Source organism: Pantherophis guttatus, chromosome 7, assembly GCF_059756535.1.
Source record: "Pantherophis guttatus breed Tessera chromosome 7, ASM5975653v1, whole genome shotgun sequence".
NCBI lineage: Eukaryota > Metazoa > Chordata > Lepidosauria > Squamata > Colubridae > Pantherophis > Pantherophis guttatus.
In genome coordinates, this window is record NC_142069.1 from 63126305 (window position 1) to 63144174 (window position 17870).

Here is a 17870-nt window from a genome sequence, read left to right on the forward strand (position 1 = left end):
GCGCGGGTAGTGACGGGAGCAGCATGGCGCTCCCATGTAACACCGCTCCTGCGCGAGCTGCACTGGCTCCCAGTGGTCTTCCAGGTGCGCTTCAAGGTGTTGGTTATCACCTTTAAAGCGCTCCATGGCATAGGGCCTAGCTATCTTCGAGACCGCCTGCTGCCACCAACGACCTCCCATTGACCCGTGCGCTCCCACAGAGAGGGCCTCCTCGGGGTGCCATCAGCCAAACAGTGCAGGCTGGTGACCCCCAGGGGGAGGGCCTTCTCTGTGGGGGCACCTACCCTCTGGAATCAATTGCCTCCAGAGATAAGGAGAATCCAAGACCTCAGTGCCTTCCGCCGTGCCCTTAAAACCTTCCTTTTCCAGCAAGCCGGGCTGGCCTAATTTTTTAAGTGTTTTTAAGTGTTTTGTTTATTGTTTTTAATTAATGGGGCCAAATTTATATATATATATTTTAACTGTATTTTAATATTTGTACTTGATGTTTTTACTTGGCTGTTCACCGCCCTGAGTCCTCAGGGAGAAGGGCGGTATACAAATTCAAAATAAAATAAAAATAAACAGAAACCATAATCGCATCCTACAGCTGATAAATTTTCTGGAAATAGCCCTAAAAGTGTATTGTGAAAGAAATATACCCAACATATTTAGTTTTTTGTAATGGTCCATTACTTCACTATTTTTATTCATATTTCTGCCTTCATACAGGTAGTCCTCGACTTATAACAGTTCATTTTGTGACAGTTCAAAGTTACAACTGCACTGAAAAACGTGATTTATGATCATTTTTCACATTTATGACCGTTGCATCATCTCCATGGTCACATGATTTACATTTGGATGCTTGACAACTAACTCACAGTTATGACAATTGGAGTGTCCCAGAGTCATGTGATCCCCTTTTGCAACCTTCTGACAAGCAAAGTCAATGGGGAAACCAGATTCACTTAACAACTGTGTCACTAATTTAAGAACTGCATGATTTACTTAACAAATGTGCAAACTCACTTAACAGATTTCTTACTTAGTCAACATAAATTTTGGGCTCAATTATGGTTGTAAGTTGAGGACTACCTGTAGTTCAAAAAAAATTAAAATTATTGTTAGTTATTGCTATTCATGTTCAGTTGCTTTGATTTATTGATTGAGTAATTGATTGCAAAAAGGGAGACAAAATTGTTCCAAGTGTTCCTTCCTTCCTTTTTCCCTTCCCTCTTCATTCTGCTTTCTTCTTCCTTCCCCTTTTCCCCTCTTTCCTTCTTTTTCTTTTTCTTTCCTCTTTTCCTTTCTCCTTTCCTGTCCCTTCTTAGATGCTCTGCAAAAGGGGAAACATTTCACGATGCCTTGTGATTAAATGCCACTTTTGCTAGTAGTTTGTGGCCACTTAAAAGACTGAGAACGAACAGTTTAACCTATGCTTGCATTTAGTGGGGACGTCCATAAACAACAGTACAGCAATACTGTCAAAATTGTGGCTGTGATAGTTGATCAGAGCTCCTCTGTTTTTTATGTGCAACCACTTTAGTGTTTAGGAGCAGAGGTAAGTTAGCTGCTTTTCTATTAATGCATAATCCTTAAAAGGCCTCTCCAGCAGGGACCCTGCATGGTCTAATTCAGACTGGAAATGTAGCAAAGGAAAATATTTTTCCCCATTCTGATTTGTTTTGTTTTCCCCACTGGAAATGGCTATTTGCAACACACAAGGAGGGGATACTTTCCTAAGAGCTCACAATTCAAGAATATCAATGTTTACTTGGATTGCCAACAAAGTCCTGTCTGTGACAAAACAGAACACAAGTCTCAGCCCAAGTCTCAATGGATCCAGGATTGATGCAGAACTGCATGAACTGGAGCATCCCCAACCAAGTTGCCCCTTCCTTCCTTCCTTCCTTCCTTCCTTCCTTCCTTCCTTCCTTCCTTCCTTCCTTCCTTCCTTCCTTCCTAATTGTTAGGAAATTTCTCCTTAGTTCTAGGTTGGTTCTGTCCTTGATTAGTTTCCATCCATTACTTCTTGTCCTGCCTTCTGTTGCTTTGGAGAGTAGGATGACCCCTCTTCTTTGGGACAGCCTCTCAAATATTGGAAGACTGCTATCATGTCACCCCAGTTCTTCTTTTCACTAGACTTGACAAATCCAGCAACCGTTCTATATATGTTTTTTATTCTCAACCCCCCCCCCCCCCCATCATCTTTGTTGCTTTTCTCTGCATTCTAAACATCTTTTTTATACCGTGGTGACTAAAATGGGATACAATATTCCAAATGTGGTTTTACAAAGGCATTATAAACACCCTAAAATAGTTTTGGGTGGTGGTGGTTCTGAGCAAGGCAGACATAATATGTGCTGGCCACCCCACCCATCATGTTGCAGGGGAGGGCAAAGGCTCCTTTTTGGAGAGGAGGGCAACGACCCCTGCCTCAGTTCCCTCAAGGATAGGATAGATTCCCCGCATCTCATCCCATCCCACCCAACATACTCGGAAGCTCCAACCAGCTGGTTGACCCCAGGCGAGAGGAATCGCCTTTTCGCAGCCGGCATCAAGGGGGTGGCATCCACTTGTGACCTCCCTGGTGATGCCTGAAGCAGTATTCACTGCCAGACCCAAACCAGGTATTCCCACGAGACAAGCTGTGCCCCATAGAATCTGGTCCATGGGTAGCTTGTGCAGAAACGGTGGGAGGAGAATCCTTCATGCCTGGGTTTTCATGCGTTGTGTGAACATGACCTGAAGATTTCACCAAGCGGGGGATGGGGGAGAGACACCACCTCCTCATCCCTTCAGGCAGCATCCATGTGTTCCTCATCGCACCCGGCAGAAGCGTCAGGGTGCAGCAGTATGGCTCAGCTAGTCTCAAGGCTGGGGGGGCTGGGATTTGGAGTCCCTGCCCACAACAGGCTGGCCCACTGCCTCCTGACTCATCCCCACAGCTGCTTCAACCGGGACTGGGTCTCACTATGTCAGACTCAAGCCCTTGGAACATTGTGGCTGTCAGAACGACGGGCCGAGGCTCCTCCAAGCCACAACTTCCTTCCTCCTTCCTCTCTTCCCTCCTTCCAATTCCCATCTCCTTCCTTCCTCCATGCTCAGAAAGGAATGAGGGGAGGGGGAGAGACTGGCAGTGCTGATGGCAGCCGTGTCTGTTCAACACGGGGGGACAGTTCAAGTGAAAAGGAAGGCTCACAGACTGTGAGGCTAGGCCGGCAAGTGGGGCATGGAAGATCTGGTGTGGGCATAGCACTGATCTATTTTGGTGGTGTCCATCTATGCTGGAATGTGGTCAGCCCTATTAGATCTGACCCACGGGGCCACCCTGCAGGCAGCGAGAGGCAACACCACCACCTTGCCCCCGCCCCCCTTGGCATGCTCACAAGACGTGAGCATGAGTGCTGGCATCCTGGGTGAAAGGGAAGTGCTCAGAATGCAGCCAGCCTGCGGGGCAAGACAGTCCCCAGGGATGCCAGGCCCCACACTGCCTCCTGTGCGCACGCCTGAGGGACAGGCTGGGGGCAACCCCTCGATGGCTCCAGGGCAGCCCCACAGATATAAGACTGACCGCATTCTGACCCAGATGGCCACCACCAGGTTGTAGATCAGCGCCTGGTCAGCCTGGGCTGGGCAGAGGCACCATGGCCGGTCCTTTGCTGTTTCTAGGGCAGCCCCGTGGGTGAGATCTACCTACATAACAGTCCAGATCTGGCCCGCAGGCCTTGAGTTTGACATGTCTACAAATAGATAAAGAGATTCATATACAATATATCACAGAAGTGAATACACCCCCTCTCATTTTGTAAATATTTAAGTATATCTTTTCATGTGACAACACTGAAGAAATAACACTTGGCTACAATGTAAAATAGTAAGTCTACAGCTTGTATAACTGTGTAAATGTGCTGTCCCGCAAAATAACAAAACACACAGCCATTAATGTCTAAATTGCTGGCAACAAAAGTGAGTACACCCCTAAGTGATAATGTCCAAATGGGGCCCAAAGTGTCAATATTTTGTGTGGCCATCATTATTTTCCAGCATTGCTTTTACCCTCTTGGGCATAGAGTTCACCAGAGCTTCACAGGTTGCCACTGGAGTCCTCTTCCACTCCTCCATCACGGCATCACGGAGCTGGTGGATGTTAGAGACCTTGCGCACCTCCACTGTCCATTTCAGGATGCCCCACAGATGCTCAATAGGGTTTAGATCTGGAGACATGCTTGGCCAGTCCATCACCTTTACACTCAGCTTCTTTAGCAAGGCAGTGGTAGTTTTGGAGGTGTGTTTGGGGTCGTTATCATTTATTTATTTCTTTATTTTATTTATTTATTTATTTATTTATTTATTCGAATTTCTATACCGCCCTTCTCCTTTCGGACTCAGGGCGGTGAACAGCCAGATAAAAAACATCTATACAAACATCACAGTTAAAAAATAAAGTTAAAATAATTTATAAATTTGGCCCATAATTTAAAACTTGTCAATTAAAATAAATATTAAAATTTTAAAACTAACCCTAAAATCAGGACAGACCGGCTAACTGAAAAAAATAAGTTTTTAGGGCCCGACGAAAAATCCGGAGGTCGGAGATCACTCGTATCTCTGGGGGTAGATTGTTCCATAGGGTAGGTGCCACCACAGAGAAGGCTCTCCTCCTGGGGGTCGTCAGCCAGCATTGTCTGGCCGATGGCACCCTGAGGAGGCCCTCTCTGTGGGAGCGAACCGGCCGGTGGTAGGCTATTGGTAGCAGAAGGCGGTCCCGTAAGTACCCTGGCCTAAGCCATGGAGCACTTTAAAGGTGATCACCAACACCTTGAAGTGCACCCGGAAGTCCACCGGAAGCCAATGCAGCTCGCGCAGGAGAGGAGTCACATGGGAGCGCCCTGTCGCTCCCATAATCCCCCGCGCAGCCGCATTCTGCACCAGTTGGAGCCTCCGGGTGTACCCTAAGGGGAGCCCCATGTAGAGAGCATTACAATAGTCCAGACGAGAATTCATGTTGGAATACTGCCCTGCAGCCCAATCTCTGAAGGGAGGGGATCATGCTCTGCTTCAGTATGTCACAGTACATCTTGGCATTCATGGTTCCCTCAATGAACTGTAGCTCCCCAGTGCCGGCAGCACTCATGCAGCCTCAGACCATGACATTCCCACCACGATGCTTCTTTGTACTTTGTAGGCTGTCTTTGTATTCCTCACCAGGTTGCCGCCACACACACTTGACACCATCTGAACCAAATACGTTTATCTTGGTCTCATCAGATCACAGGACATGGTTCCAGGAATCCAGGAATCCTAAATCTGCTTGTCTGTAGCAAACCGTTTGCGGGCTTTCTTGTGCATCATCTTTAGAAGAGGCTTCTTTCTGGGATGACAGCCCTGCAGACCAATTTGATGTAGCGTCAATGTCTTTTGTTGACCATGGCGAGGCCTGTTCTGAGTGGAACCTGTCCTGTTAAACCGCTGTATGGTCTTGGCCACCGTGCTGCAGCACAGTTTCAGGATCTTGGCAATCTTCTTATAGCCTAGGCCATCTTTATGTAGAGCAACAATTCGTTTTTTCCGATCCTCAGAGAGTTCATTGCCATGAGGTGCCATGTTGAACTTCCAGTGACCAGTATGAGAGAGTGAGAGTGATAACACTGAATTTAACACATCTGCTCCCCCTTCACACCTGAGACCTTGTACCACTAACGAGTCACATGACACCAGGAAGGGAAAATAGATACTTGGGCTCCATTTGGACATTATCACTTAGGGGTGTATTCACTTTTGTTGCCAGCAGTTTAGACATTAATGGCTGTGTGTTTCGTTATTTTGCAGGGACAGCACATTTACACTGTTATACAAGCTATAGACTCACTACTTTACATTGTAGCCAAGTGTCATTTCTTCAGTGTTGTCACATGAAAAGATATACTTAAATACCGTATTTTTCAGAGTATAAGACACACTTCCCCCCCCCAAAAGAGGCTGAAAATTTGGGTGCATTTTATACTCCAAATGTAGCTTTTTTGAAGCTTTTTTTCAGCCCTAACGAGGCGCTAGTGAGTGAAGCAATCTTCTGCACTTTGCCTGCTCCCTCTGACACTCAGCTGTGCTTTAGAAGCTTTTTTTCAGCCCTAATGTGCTAGCGAGTGAAGTGATCTCGGTGCTTTGCCTGCTTTTCTCATTGCTGCTCCCTCTCAGCTGTGCTTTAGAAGCTGTTTTTCAGCCCTAATGAGGCGCTAGCGAGTGAAGCGATCTTCCGAGCTTTGCCTGCTTTTCTCATTGCTTCTCTTGCCAAAGATCAGCTGTGCTTTAGAAGCTGTTTTTTATCCCCAAGTAGTGTGCATGCGTGCTCAAAACCAGCAAACTAATGTGCTGAAGCTGACCAGACTAAGGATGCTAGCCAGATGAATACCTGGTAGGCAGATTTTCCCCCCTATTTTCCTCCTCAAAAACTAAGCTGTGTCTTATACTCCGCTGCATCTTATACTCCAAAAAATACGGTATTTACAAAATGTGAGGGGATGTACTCACTTTTGTGATATACTGTATGTTGCCCTGAGCTTTTCAGGGAAAAGAAGGGGTGTAAATAAATGAATAAATAAACCCTCATTTTTTTTATAAGTGTTTTCTGTACAATAGTTTTTGTTATCTTTGTCACCCAATTAAATTAGAGAAATGAATAATGTAGTTCCTTAGCCCAAAGGTAAATAACATTCACAAGTGCATTGCCTCTAAACCCTGAGGTTTTGCTTAGCTTTTGGATAGAACTCTCCACTGAATTTTTAATCTTTTTTGAAGAATCAGAATAGAGCTGGAAGGGACCTTGGAGGTCTTCTAGTCCAGCCCCCTGCTCAAGGAAGAGATCCTATACTATTTCAGATAGGTGACTGTCTAGTTTCTTCTTAAAACTCTCCAGTGATGAAGCACCCATAACGTCTGAAGGCAAGCTGTTTCACTGGTTAATTGTCCTCGCTTCAAGCCTTCAAGACCTTCAAGCCAATTCTATCATGCTTGTTCCCATTTTAAAAGTCTGCTAAAATAAAGGCTATTCTTAGGAAATGGGATAAACACAACAGTTCTGTGATCATTTTGTTGCTATTGTTGTGCAGTTTCCCCCTTGGCTGTGTGTTATTCCTTGACTTTTCACTGGATCCTGGAGCTTTTCCTTTGGTTTCTAACCATTTGTTCTATAGGCCCTTTTTGGCTTACCCTTACTATTTCCTTGCCTTTGCCAGAATTTGTGTTCTTTATTAATTTTTTCTTCATTCAGAAATACATTTTGAACATAGGTGTGTATTTTTTAGATATGTTGGATACATCCAGAGGTGAAATCCAGCCTATCTATCCAGCCAATCTATCCGGCTCACGCAAACTGGTAGCGCCGGTGGCGGGAGGTTCTGCCCACCCGCCGGGACGTCATTACGTCCCGTTTTTGACCCTTGGCACACGTGCAGAAGAGACACGCACGCTCCCATTTCCGAACCGGTAGCAAAGGTAAGTGGATTTCACCACTGGATACATCATTATTGCCCACCAAATTGTTCCCTTTATGTGCAAAAATAAAGGAGTGTCCTACTTTATAGTTCTCTCCTTTTGCTGTTTTATATGAAAAAGGATTAATGTTCCAACAAGCAAAACTCATTTTCTTTGGGACTGTCAATGCTATTTACCCATAGGATGGTTTCCAGGCACTAGAAAGTTCTGTGCTGGAAAGAAAATAATATAAATTCTGGCCTGTCCATATTTCCCTCCCCCTTTCATCTGCTTTTGCCAGTTAACTGTTTTAATGTTTGTTGTTTAATAAATAAGTATCAAGTAATATTTTTACTAGCTGAATGAAATCTGCTTGCTTTTATTTGTATATAGTGATTGAACCAGAGTGTGCCAGGTGTAAACCCAGTTGGATATTAGGGCCAGAATTTTCTCCAAATATATGTCTCTTCTAGAAGATTTTAAATATTCACCAAGCTTCCTGGTGGACTAAATCGTTGTTGTGAACTTTTAGCTATTGTTTATTAGATTAAATTAAAACTCATTGTCAAAACATATTTTTTGCATATTTACAGTAAAAACTCACTCCAATTCCACCCCCATCTCCAATTTGGTTTCAGCAGCAGGAGCAGAAATAACTTAATAATCAAAATTTGGGCTTGTGAGTTCTGCAAAATGTAATTAATGTATCTAATTCCTTATTTTTTCTGAAATTCCCCCTTTGAATTAAGTAAGGCTGTTATTAGATTTTTCTGGGAAATTTTTCATTTGCATAAATTTTAAATTGGATAATATATCAGTCAATGTTTCTAAATGGTTTGAGACATCTTATACCATTATTGTTAAATGAGCTTATTTTTACATAGCCTAGTAAAAGGTAAATATTTCATAACAAAATAGAGAATAAAAATAATCTTTTGTGACAAGTTTTTCCCCATCTGGTTATCTCCAAAGTGCATGCCCATTGTCAGTTTAACAGGGTATTGCTTGTATAAACATTCATGTTTCTCCTGTTCCATGTAATAGTTTCTTGTATCGTATTTCTTCTGACCCCGCTATCTGAAACCAATTATAGGAGATCCATTTGGGCTGCATCTATTTTCATAAGAAGCCCAGGCAGCAGAGATGAATATCAACATCAAATATGATTCTGAGTGCTTTGTTATTTATGTTTCAGAGAGATTTTGTAGCCTTCAGCTCTCAAGAATGTGTCATGCTGTGCTGTTTATACATTGAAGATATTAATGACCATAGATGTCATTTTTCATTTTAAATCTCAAATGCAACAGGCTGATAGGTTAAACTTTCCTGTTTTTAACAAAACAATATGAGTGACATCTGATTCCATTTAGAAAAAAGGAAATGAGAAAACATATCTTTAAAAAGAAGAAAATAATTTGTATACATTAAGTAAAAACTTCACTAAATTGTTTTTTTTAAACTGTACACTTTATTAGACAATCCTAAAATAGGAAGAGTTTATAGCACATGAAAAATGTTCTTGTGTATACAGACATCATTTTAGTATCTATAGGATTCAAATTTTAAAAATCATACAGACGAATTGACACAGTATAATCTTAAATCTTCTCAAGAACAAGCCTCACCAACATCAGAGAAGTATTTTGCCTGACAAGTTCATCTCAGATCACAGCTTTAGATGATTCCATTTGTTTTCATTTTGTTACTAATTTTATTCGGCGAATAAAATGTGAAAATGTTAATTCACATACATGTATTTAACAATGATTTGCAAAAATACACAACCAAAATCTGAGTAATCTTTGTTAATCTAAATACCTGTGGTTTTATTTGCTCATTTCTGAATTCTTAATAAGGAGATTGATTTATTCTGTCGTAATTTCTCTTTTAGTCAATTAAATTAGATATTAAAATCATTCAAACTATTGTAAAAGAAACTTTTAAAAGTTTCTCTGATTTATTGCTAATTTCAGAACAACACTTTTCCTAGTTTGAAAATAATTCTATAGGATAAAGATATTTCCATATATGTTGACAAAACTTTACATTTTGACCAATAATTCATACATTAAGCTCCATTAAATTCCATGCATCATTCATAACTTATACAATATTTTAAGTACTCCCATGTGAAATAACACCATTTCCTTTTTAAAAAATAATATATATATATTGAGAAATGATATGTCAAACATTAAAATAAAAAGCCTGTGATGCATTTCTGAAGAATAATTGGTTAATATCCATTACCCAGTGAAATATACTGTACATGCAGTTACTATTTATGTAATATCTAATACAGCAAACATATAGCATGCCAAAGGACTCTGCTGTCTTCAGGTACAATTGTGACAGAAACCCTGAACTACCGTTCATAATCAGTATAGATAATAGAAATGTACCATTAGTCTAACTTGCTATATGACAATTTCTCTTTTATGCGTGTGCCACCGTGTCCCATTTTCACTTTTTATGAACCTTATCATGTTTTATAATGGGTGGAAATTATCTTTCTTCAAGGTGATGGTATACAGAAGTGTGAACCCTGTCTCCAATAAAAGTATCTGACTTTTCAGAAGGGTAGTTCATATTCTGGTGTTCTTATGTAATGTCTTCAATAGAGATCTCCATTATATTTTATAAAGATTCATATTTTTGCAGAAAGTTGATAAAAAATCTGCAGTCTATTAAAAGCCTACAGACGAATTAGTACTGCTAGATAAGTTCCCTGAAAATCCAGTTTGGGCATGTATATTTTTATTATTCTTTTTCAAAACAAATGCCCACACACTTCCCATGCCAATTTTAATCCTAATGTAGCATTTCATATTCGTTATAATTTACATTAATTAGTTCATATATTATAAATATAATTTTGGACTATATTAGCAGATTTTGATTCTGAGAAACTTAAAGCAGATGTAAGTTACCGCTGCAAATTATAAATACACCTATACCAACATAATTTCAACAAATTCAATTAAATAAATAATTGCTAATATAATTTGATAATATAACTCAGAAGATGAGTTGGTACTATATAGGCTCACAAGTTAACAAGAGCTTTTTCTTTTCCTTCTTTTGTTTTGTCAACAAAATATTTCTGGGAAATAAATGGTGTTTAGATGTAAGTAAAAATTGGTACATTATGTAGAAATCAAGTTATGATTTTTTAGTTTGGTTGCCTTGCTGATCTATAATTACCTGGGAATTAAAAAAAAAAAAGAACCTAGAATGTTGTGGTGATGTGGCTATACTGAAAGGAGATATATTTTTCAGTCTGGTATTAATGCCTTTTAGACAAATCCATGTTCTTAGGAGCTGTGATAGAGCATGTAGCTTGTTTACTTTGGTTTGTTGTGTCTGCTTGTTTTTTCAGAAAACTTGCATGGAGCCAGACTGTAGCAGCCTTCTCTCTGTCTTTTCATAATTGATCAGGGGACGACTGCTTTCCCGAGGGTTAAGACGTGGCAACTTTTTCTGTTTGCTCAGCATCTCAATGCAGTAGTTCAAACATTGTTCACACCAGCTGGCAGTGTAATGCCATATGCACATCTTGTCAAAGCAACTGTTGTCATGGATACTGGAAACTACCTTAAAAACCATCTCATTTGCATCTAAGCAAAACTACCATTCTTTATCAGTTTGGTGACAATTTTTAGAATGAATACAATCCTACTAATAATATACAATCTGTTATATCTGAATTCTGAATTGCTGTCTCAGTGTCCTAGTACTTGTAGAAAAAGCTTAATATTTTATATAGTTTAATACTTTGGAATTCTAAAGTTGTAACAACTACATTTGTTTAAAGTTAATACTTTTTCTGGTAACTGGCATAGCTCCATATAATTCTGCTGTTCAAGTTTTACTTTACTTAATTCAAATGAACATATTTAAATACTATATTTTGATTACCATGTTATTACCTACAGAAGCTACCCAGTAATCTGATTGTTTAAATAGTGATTTCAGAATTTAATGAGAATGTAAATGAAAGGCACTTAATTTTATTTGGCATTAAAACTCCACTTTATTTTGTCAAATGACAGATTTCTTTTTGAATTGAAGGAATAAAAATAGTTTTTAATCTTCAATGAATATCCTTATTAATTCACATTCAAGATAATCTGATGTTGATTCGTCAAATTCAATTACAGCTTCCGGTATTACTTGAAGTCTACAGCTTTTAAAATTGTAAAGTGAAAATGCAAATTGAATGATGATTTACAAGGGTGTGAGCATTTTAACTGAACACTTACAGACAAGTTCCTTGTGGAGATGAGGCTATTGATGCGGTTTATGATTTTTCCTCTTCAAGCACTTTATACAAATTAATGTTATTTCCTTGAGGATTTGTTGCATATATATGCTTTTTTCTTAAAATCTGATATACATACTATCTGTGGATTTTTCTTGCTGTGTTTAAAAAAGATGTAATTTTGCTTGAAAATCAGCATTAGGTATTCAGTAGCATTTGCTACTGAAACATTTTCAACAAAATGCTTTAACTTTTATTTATTTCCATTTTGTCTCAACTTTCAGGCATTGCAGGCAGCCAGGCAGCTGCTTCTACAACAACAGACAAGTGGGTTGAAATCTCCTAAAAATAGTGATAAACAAAGACCACTTCAGGTTAGTAAAGCATCCTTACATTTTAAGCTTAATTTATAAAGAAAAGTACCCATACACACCTATATAACTATGCGCATCTGTAATTTCCTGCTTGTGAACAAAATGCTTTGTCATATATATTGGTAATGTAAGTAATTAAGAAAGATCATTATATAACAGCAAGTATCCCTTTTAAATTACTTTGTAGTAGCTTAAAAGCTTGCACAGATGTAAACAGAAAAAGTTTCAGTCTACTGTGCCAACAACCTTTCAACGTATACTATATCCTGGGGTTGTGCATATTATGATCATAAACTAAAATGATAAATTTACAACAGTGAAATAAACAATGATCTAAAATATTCAGAGGAAGCCCTTTTGCTATTCTGCATCTTCCTGCATTGGTTATATATTTAGGATCTCTCCCTTTTCTCTTTTCAAATATTATGTTAAACATCTGAAAAAAATGTGATTGTTTTATCACATATTAATTCATAAACTTTACAAATTATTAAATATTTATAATATTTAAAAGAAGCAAATGTACACATTCATACATATAAAATTAAGATTAAATCTTATATTAATGCTTGATATTAACTTTTTGATGCTTATTAAAACAATGAAAATAGGCATTGCTAATGAGCTACTTCTAACTTCCTTTATTTGAAATAAATATTTATTTCTCACTTGATGTTTCTTAAGATGAATATGTTTTTGGCAATAGAAGTAATAGTGCTCTTCTCACAATGATCCATGTTTATTTCCAGTTTTTTTAAAAAAAAAATACTACTACTAGTATTACTACTAGTAGTAATACTAATACTACTACTAGTAGTAATACTAATACTAGTATTACTACTAATACTACTTTTATTTTCTTTAAATCAATGACTACTTGAAATATTACAATATATATATATATATATATATATATATATATATATATATATATATATATATATATATATATATGCATATTCTTTCTAGCCAGGTTTTACCTACGTAAACTAGGTTGTTCTGCAGCCCTGGTTCTGTGAAATCTCATTCACAAGCTTCTGGGCTTTTTTTCTGTTGACAAACTGCAACTCTGTGTTGCCCTCTGGGAGACTCAGATAGCTCAGATTTCTGCCTTTTAAGGCGTCATCAGTGAGCCACACCCACTTCTCAGATATTCCCCCTGTAAAGGTACAATGTGTCTTAGAAGTGGGTGTGGCTCACTGATGACGCCTTAAAAGGCAGAAATAGCTATCTGAGTCTCCCAGAGAGCAACACAGAGTTGCAGTTTGTCAACAGAAAAAAAGCCCAGAAGCTTGTGAATGAGATTTCACAGAACCAGGGCTGCAGAACAACCTAGTTTACGTAGGTAAAACCTGGCTAGAAAGAATATGCACATAAAAGCCTACGAAAAAGAAAAACACACAAACACACACAAACACACACACACACACACACACACACACACACACACACACACACATATATATATATATATATGTTTTCTCAGGTTTTCGCGGGTGTTTGTATGTAGGTCTTTGGTTATTCGGATCTTCTCCCACGTAAAATTGGAAGTGTCTTGGCGACGTTTCGACGAAGTCTCATCCGTCATCTTCAGGCTGGTGTTCTCGGCTTCGTGCTTCCAGGAGCAATGTGAGATCGCAGCTGTCTCTTCCTTTTAACTGCTAGTGGGGGTGTGAGCTGATTGGGTGGGAACTTGGCTGTGTTCTGATTGGGTGGAGGTGTGTTCTGATTGGTTAGGGGCTTGGCTGTGCTCTGATTGGATGGGGGGTTGGTTGTGCTCTGATTGGCTGGGGGTGTGTTCTGTTTGGGTGGGGGCTTGGTTGTGCTCAGCTTAGTCTGAGTTGCAGGGGGATTTGAGCTGGTGAGCTGCGTTGTTGTTGTTTGGCTTCGTGTTTGTGGCCGTGCGAGCTCTTCATGGTGGGTGTCAGTCTGCTTCATGTATGGATTGGAGGGGTTTAAAGTGGCTAATGATGCGGCTGCGGTCTGGCTTCTGGTCCTTGGTCGTGGCTCATTATCAGTGTGGGTTTGAGTCTGCTTTCTGCGTGGATGTGTGGTGGTGACATCCTGTGTGGCTCTCGTGAGTGTGGGTCTGGTGTCATTCGTCGTGTTAGGGACTCGTTTGTCAATAAGGGCGGGTTTCCAAATGGCTGGTAGGCGGGAGGTATCGTCTCGTTTGTTCATGCTGTGTGGGCGTTTTTCTATCTCGATGGCTTCTCTGATTATTCTGTTGTTAAAGTGTTCAGTTTTGGCGATAGTTCTGGTCTTTTTAAAGTCAATATCATGTCCTGTGGCTTTAAGGTGTTGGACCAGGGAAGAAGTTGGTTCCTCTTTTCTGACTGAGTTCTTGTGTTCTTCTATGCGTGCACTTATTCGTCTGTTGGTTTGTCCGATGTATGTGGTGGGGCAGGCGGTGCATGGGATTTCATATACTCCTTGATTTTCTAACTCAATTTTATCTTTGGGGTTTCTTAGGATGGTGGATATTTTTCGGTTTGTGCAGAATGCTGTCTTGATGTTATGTTTGTGGAGGATTTTGCTTATTCTGTCTGTGGTGCCTTTTATGTATGGGAGGAGGGCTTTGCCGTTTTCTTGTTCTCTGTCTTGGATTTTAGTGGGGGTTTCTTTTTGGATTAGGTTGGTGATCTTATTTCTTTGGAATCCATTGGATGTTAGTACGTTAGTGAGAGTGTGTAGTTCGGTTTTTAGGTGTTGTTCGTCAGCTAAGCGTTTTGTTCTGGAAATGAGTGTCTTGGCTACAGAGTTGATCTGGGCAGGGTGGTGGTGTGAGAGTGCGTGCAGATAGCGGTTTGTGTGTGTTTTCTTCTGGTAGATAGTGTGTCCTAGGGAGCCATTGGATTTTCTGTAGACTAAGACATCCAGGAAGGGAAGTTGGTTGTTCACTTCTGTTTCCATGGTGAACTGTATTTTGGGGTGTAGGCTGTTGAGGTGTGTGAGGAAGTTGTCCAGTTTTTCTTTCCCATGTGGCCAGATTATGAAGGTGTCGTCCACATATCTGAGCCAGAGTTTGGGTTTGTGATCAGATTTTTCTAGAGCTTGGGTTTCGAAGTATTCCATATAGAGGTTGGCAATGACAGGTGAGAGGGGTGATCCCATGGGTACTCCTTCTGTTTGTTTGTATTTCTGTCCATTATAGATGAAGTATGTGTTGGATAGGCAGTGGTTGGTCAGATCTAAGATGTGCTTGGGGGGGTTATATTTGTTTTGGATAACCCAAACCCACACTGATAATGAGCCACGACCAAGGACCAGAAGCCAGACTGCAGCCGCATCATTAGCCACTTTAAACCCCTCCAATCCATACATGAAGCAGACTGACACCCACCATGAAGAGCTCGCACGGCCACAAACACGAAGCCAAACAACAACAACGCAGCTCACCAGCTCAAATCCCCCTGCAACTCAGACTAAGCTGAGCACAACCAAGCCCCCACCCAAACAGAACACACCCCCAGCCAATCAGAGCACAACCAACCCCCCATCCAATCAGAGCACAGCCAAGCCCCTAACCAATCAGAACACACCTCCACCCAATCAGAACACAGCCAAGTTCCCACCCAATCAGCTCACACCCCCACTAGCAGTTAAAAGGAAGAGACAGCTGCGATCTCACATTGCTCCTGGAAGCACGAAGCCGAGAACACCAGCCTGAAGATGACGGATGAGACTTCGTCGAAACGTCGCCAAGACACTTCCAATTTTACGTGGAAGAAGACCCGAATAACCAAAGACATATATATATATATATATATATATATATATATATATATATATATATATATATATATATATATATATATATATCTCCAAAGTGCTACCCATAGCATTTTTTTAATTTATTTTTATTTTATTAGATTTCTATACCGCCCTTCTCCCGAAGGACTCAGGGCGGTGAACAGCCAAAAGATAAAACACAGAAATACAAAATTTAAAATAGATTAAAACAGATTAAACAATTTGGCTAAATTTTTAAAATATCCCATAATTAAACAAATTAAAATTAGTGTTTAAAATTTGAATTTAAAAATTTTAAAAGGGAGAAGATTTAGGCCAGGCCAGCTTGATGAAATAAAAACGTTTTAAGCGCGCGGCGGAAGGTGCGCAGATCCTGGATCCTCCGTATCTCCGGGGTGAGCTTGTTCCAGATCGTAGGTGCCCCCACAGAGAAGGCTCTCCCCCTAGGGGCCGCCAGTCGACATTGTTTGGCCGACAGCACCCGGAGGAGCCCCTCTCTATGGGAGCGTACTGGCCGGTGGGAGGCTATTGGTGGTAGCAGGCGGTCCCGTAGATAACCAGGTCCTAAGCCATGGAGCGCTTTAAAGGTGGTAACCAGAACCTTGAAGCGCACTCGGAAGACCACCAGGAGCCAGTGCAGCTCGCGCAGGAGAGGTGTCACATGGGAGCTCCACATTGCTCCCATAACCACCCGCGCGGCCGCACTCTGCGCCAGTTGGAGCCTCCGAGTGCACCTCAAGGGGAGCCCCATGTAGAGAGCGTTACAATAGTCCAGACGAGAGGTGACGAGGGCATGAGTGACCGTGACCATTTTAAATGTTTGGACACTCCCTTCGGCCCCCGTTAGCTCTAATCAGAAAGTGTTTTTCTTTTTTTGGCCCAAGTCCTAAATACCTGTTGCTTGGGATGGTAGATATATGGGGAACTTGTTGTAATTTGAATGCTATGTCATGGAGACTTGATAAATGTTTATCTCATCCTCATGGTATGACTACCATGATATCTAGATATTGTGAAGGGTGATTTTTACAGCCAATATGAGGGAAGTAAAATATTTTTCAAGTACATTGGGGGACTTATGAATGAAACCAGCAAGTTTGGTAAGGTTGAATCTCTCATAGAATTCCTCCAAAAATCACTTCTGCAACTATTGTATTTTTCTAGGACAATTATTTCTCCTGGGTTAAGCATCATTTATCTGCTTGTCTCATGTATGAATCATGTGACTAGCTTAGCCATTCATGCAATGAGTAGGGTTTTGTCAAAATGCTGCTCAAAGACAGTTGGTTACATAATACTACCACTGAAATTAAGTAACACCTAATTGAATACTTTTTTCAAGGAATACTGAAAATGTGGTGAAACCATAACTATAATATTCAAAATTATATAATTATTATGAATTATAATTAGGATTTAGGGCCACAAGTTAGCAGTTTAAACATATGCTATAAAAAGTACCATATAACTTCAGTGGATCCATACATGCATTTGTGGAAGCTCCATTGCTGATTATCTTGGGTCATTCACAGATCACTGTGTTGCTCTATGGACCTCTGAACTCTATCCAACGGAGATGGTAGCCTTGCTGTTGTTTCACGATGAAAGATGTGAGTAAAGAGCCCTGATTTTGCCAGTGTTGCATTTGCAATACTAAGTAAAATGTAGAAACTGTAGTGGCCCCTTATTTCAACTTCTCATTTTCTCTTTAACAAATAAGAGATTAAAAAGAATTTGGGAATTGTTATCTCAGGATAACAGATTGTTTAAGAAAGACCTAAGGAGAAAAAGAAAAGCCCCTGTTCAGACATAAAAGGAAAAGATAGTTACCATGATTAGAAAAAGTAATTGAATCAAAATAACTCATATATTTCTTCATACCCCCATTCTCCACAATTATGATGCAGCTTTGAAAAATAGTTTTAGTAGTTTTCACTTCTGTGTAGTTTGGAATCTACCATATCATTCATATCCAACAACCATAGTTTATCTTTACCTAGTTTATCATAGAGCAGTTAAAATATGAC

General features: G+C 40.1%; 1 protein-coding gene across 10 annotated transcripts in view; it reads left to right on the plus strand.

Moving 5' to 3' along the window:
• Positions 1-17870, plus strand: part of FOXP2 (forkhead box P2) — a 1221669-nt gene that overhangs the window by 918604 nt on the left and 285195 nt on the right. For 5 of the 10 annotated variants that reach the window (XM_087874175.1, XM_087874176.1, XM_087874179.1 and 2 more), the window contains exons 3-4: positions 12001-12090; positions 17376-17453. In XM_087874175.1, the coding sequence (XP_087730301.1) occupies positions 17445-17453 (9 nt within the window). In that variant the 5' untranslated portion in view covers positions 12001-12090; positions 17376-17444. The remainder of the gene's footprint in view (positions 1-12000; positions 12091-17375; positions 17454-17870) is intronic. The other 5 variants (XM_087874168.1, XM_087874172.1, XM_087874169.1 and 2 more) reach the window with 1 other exon arrangement.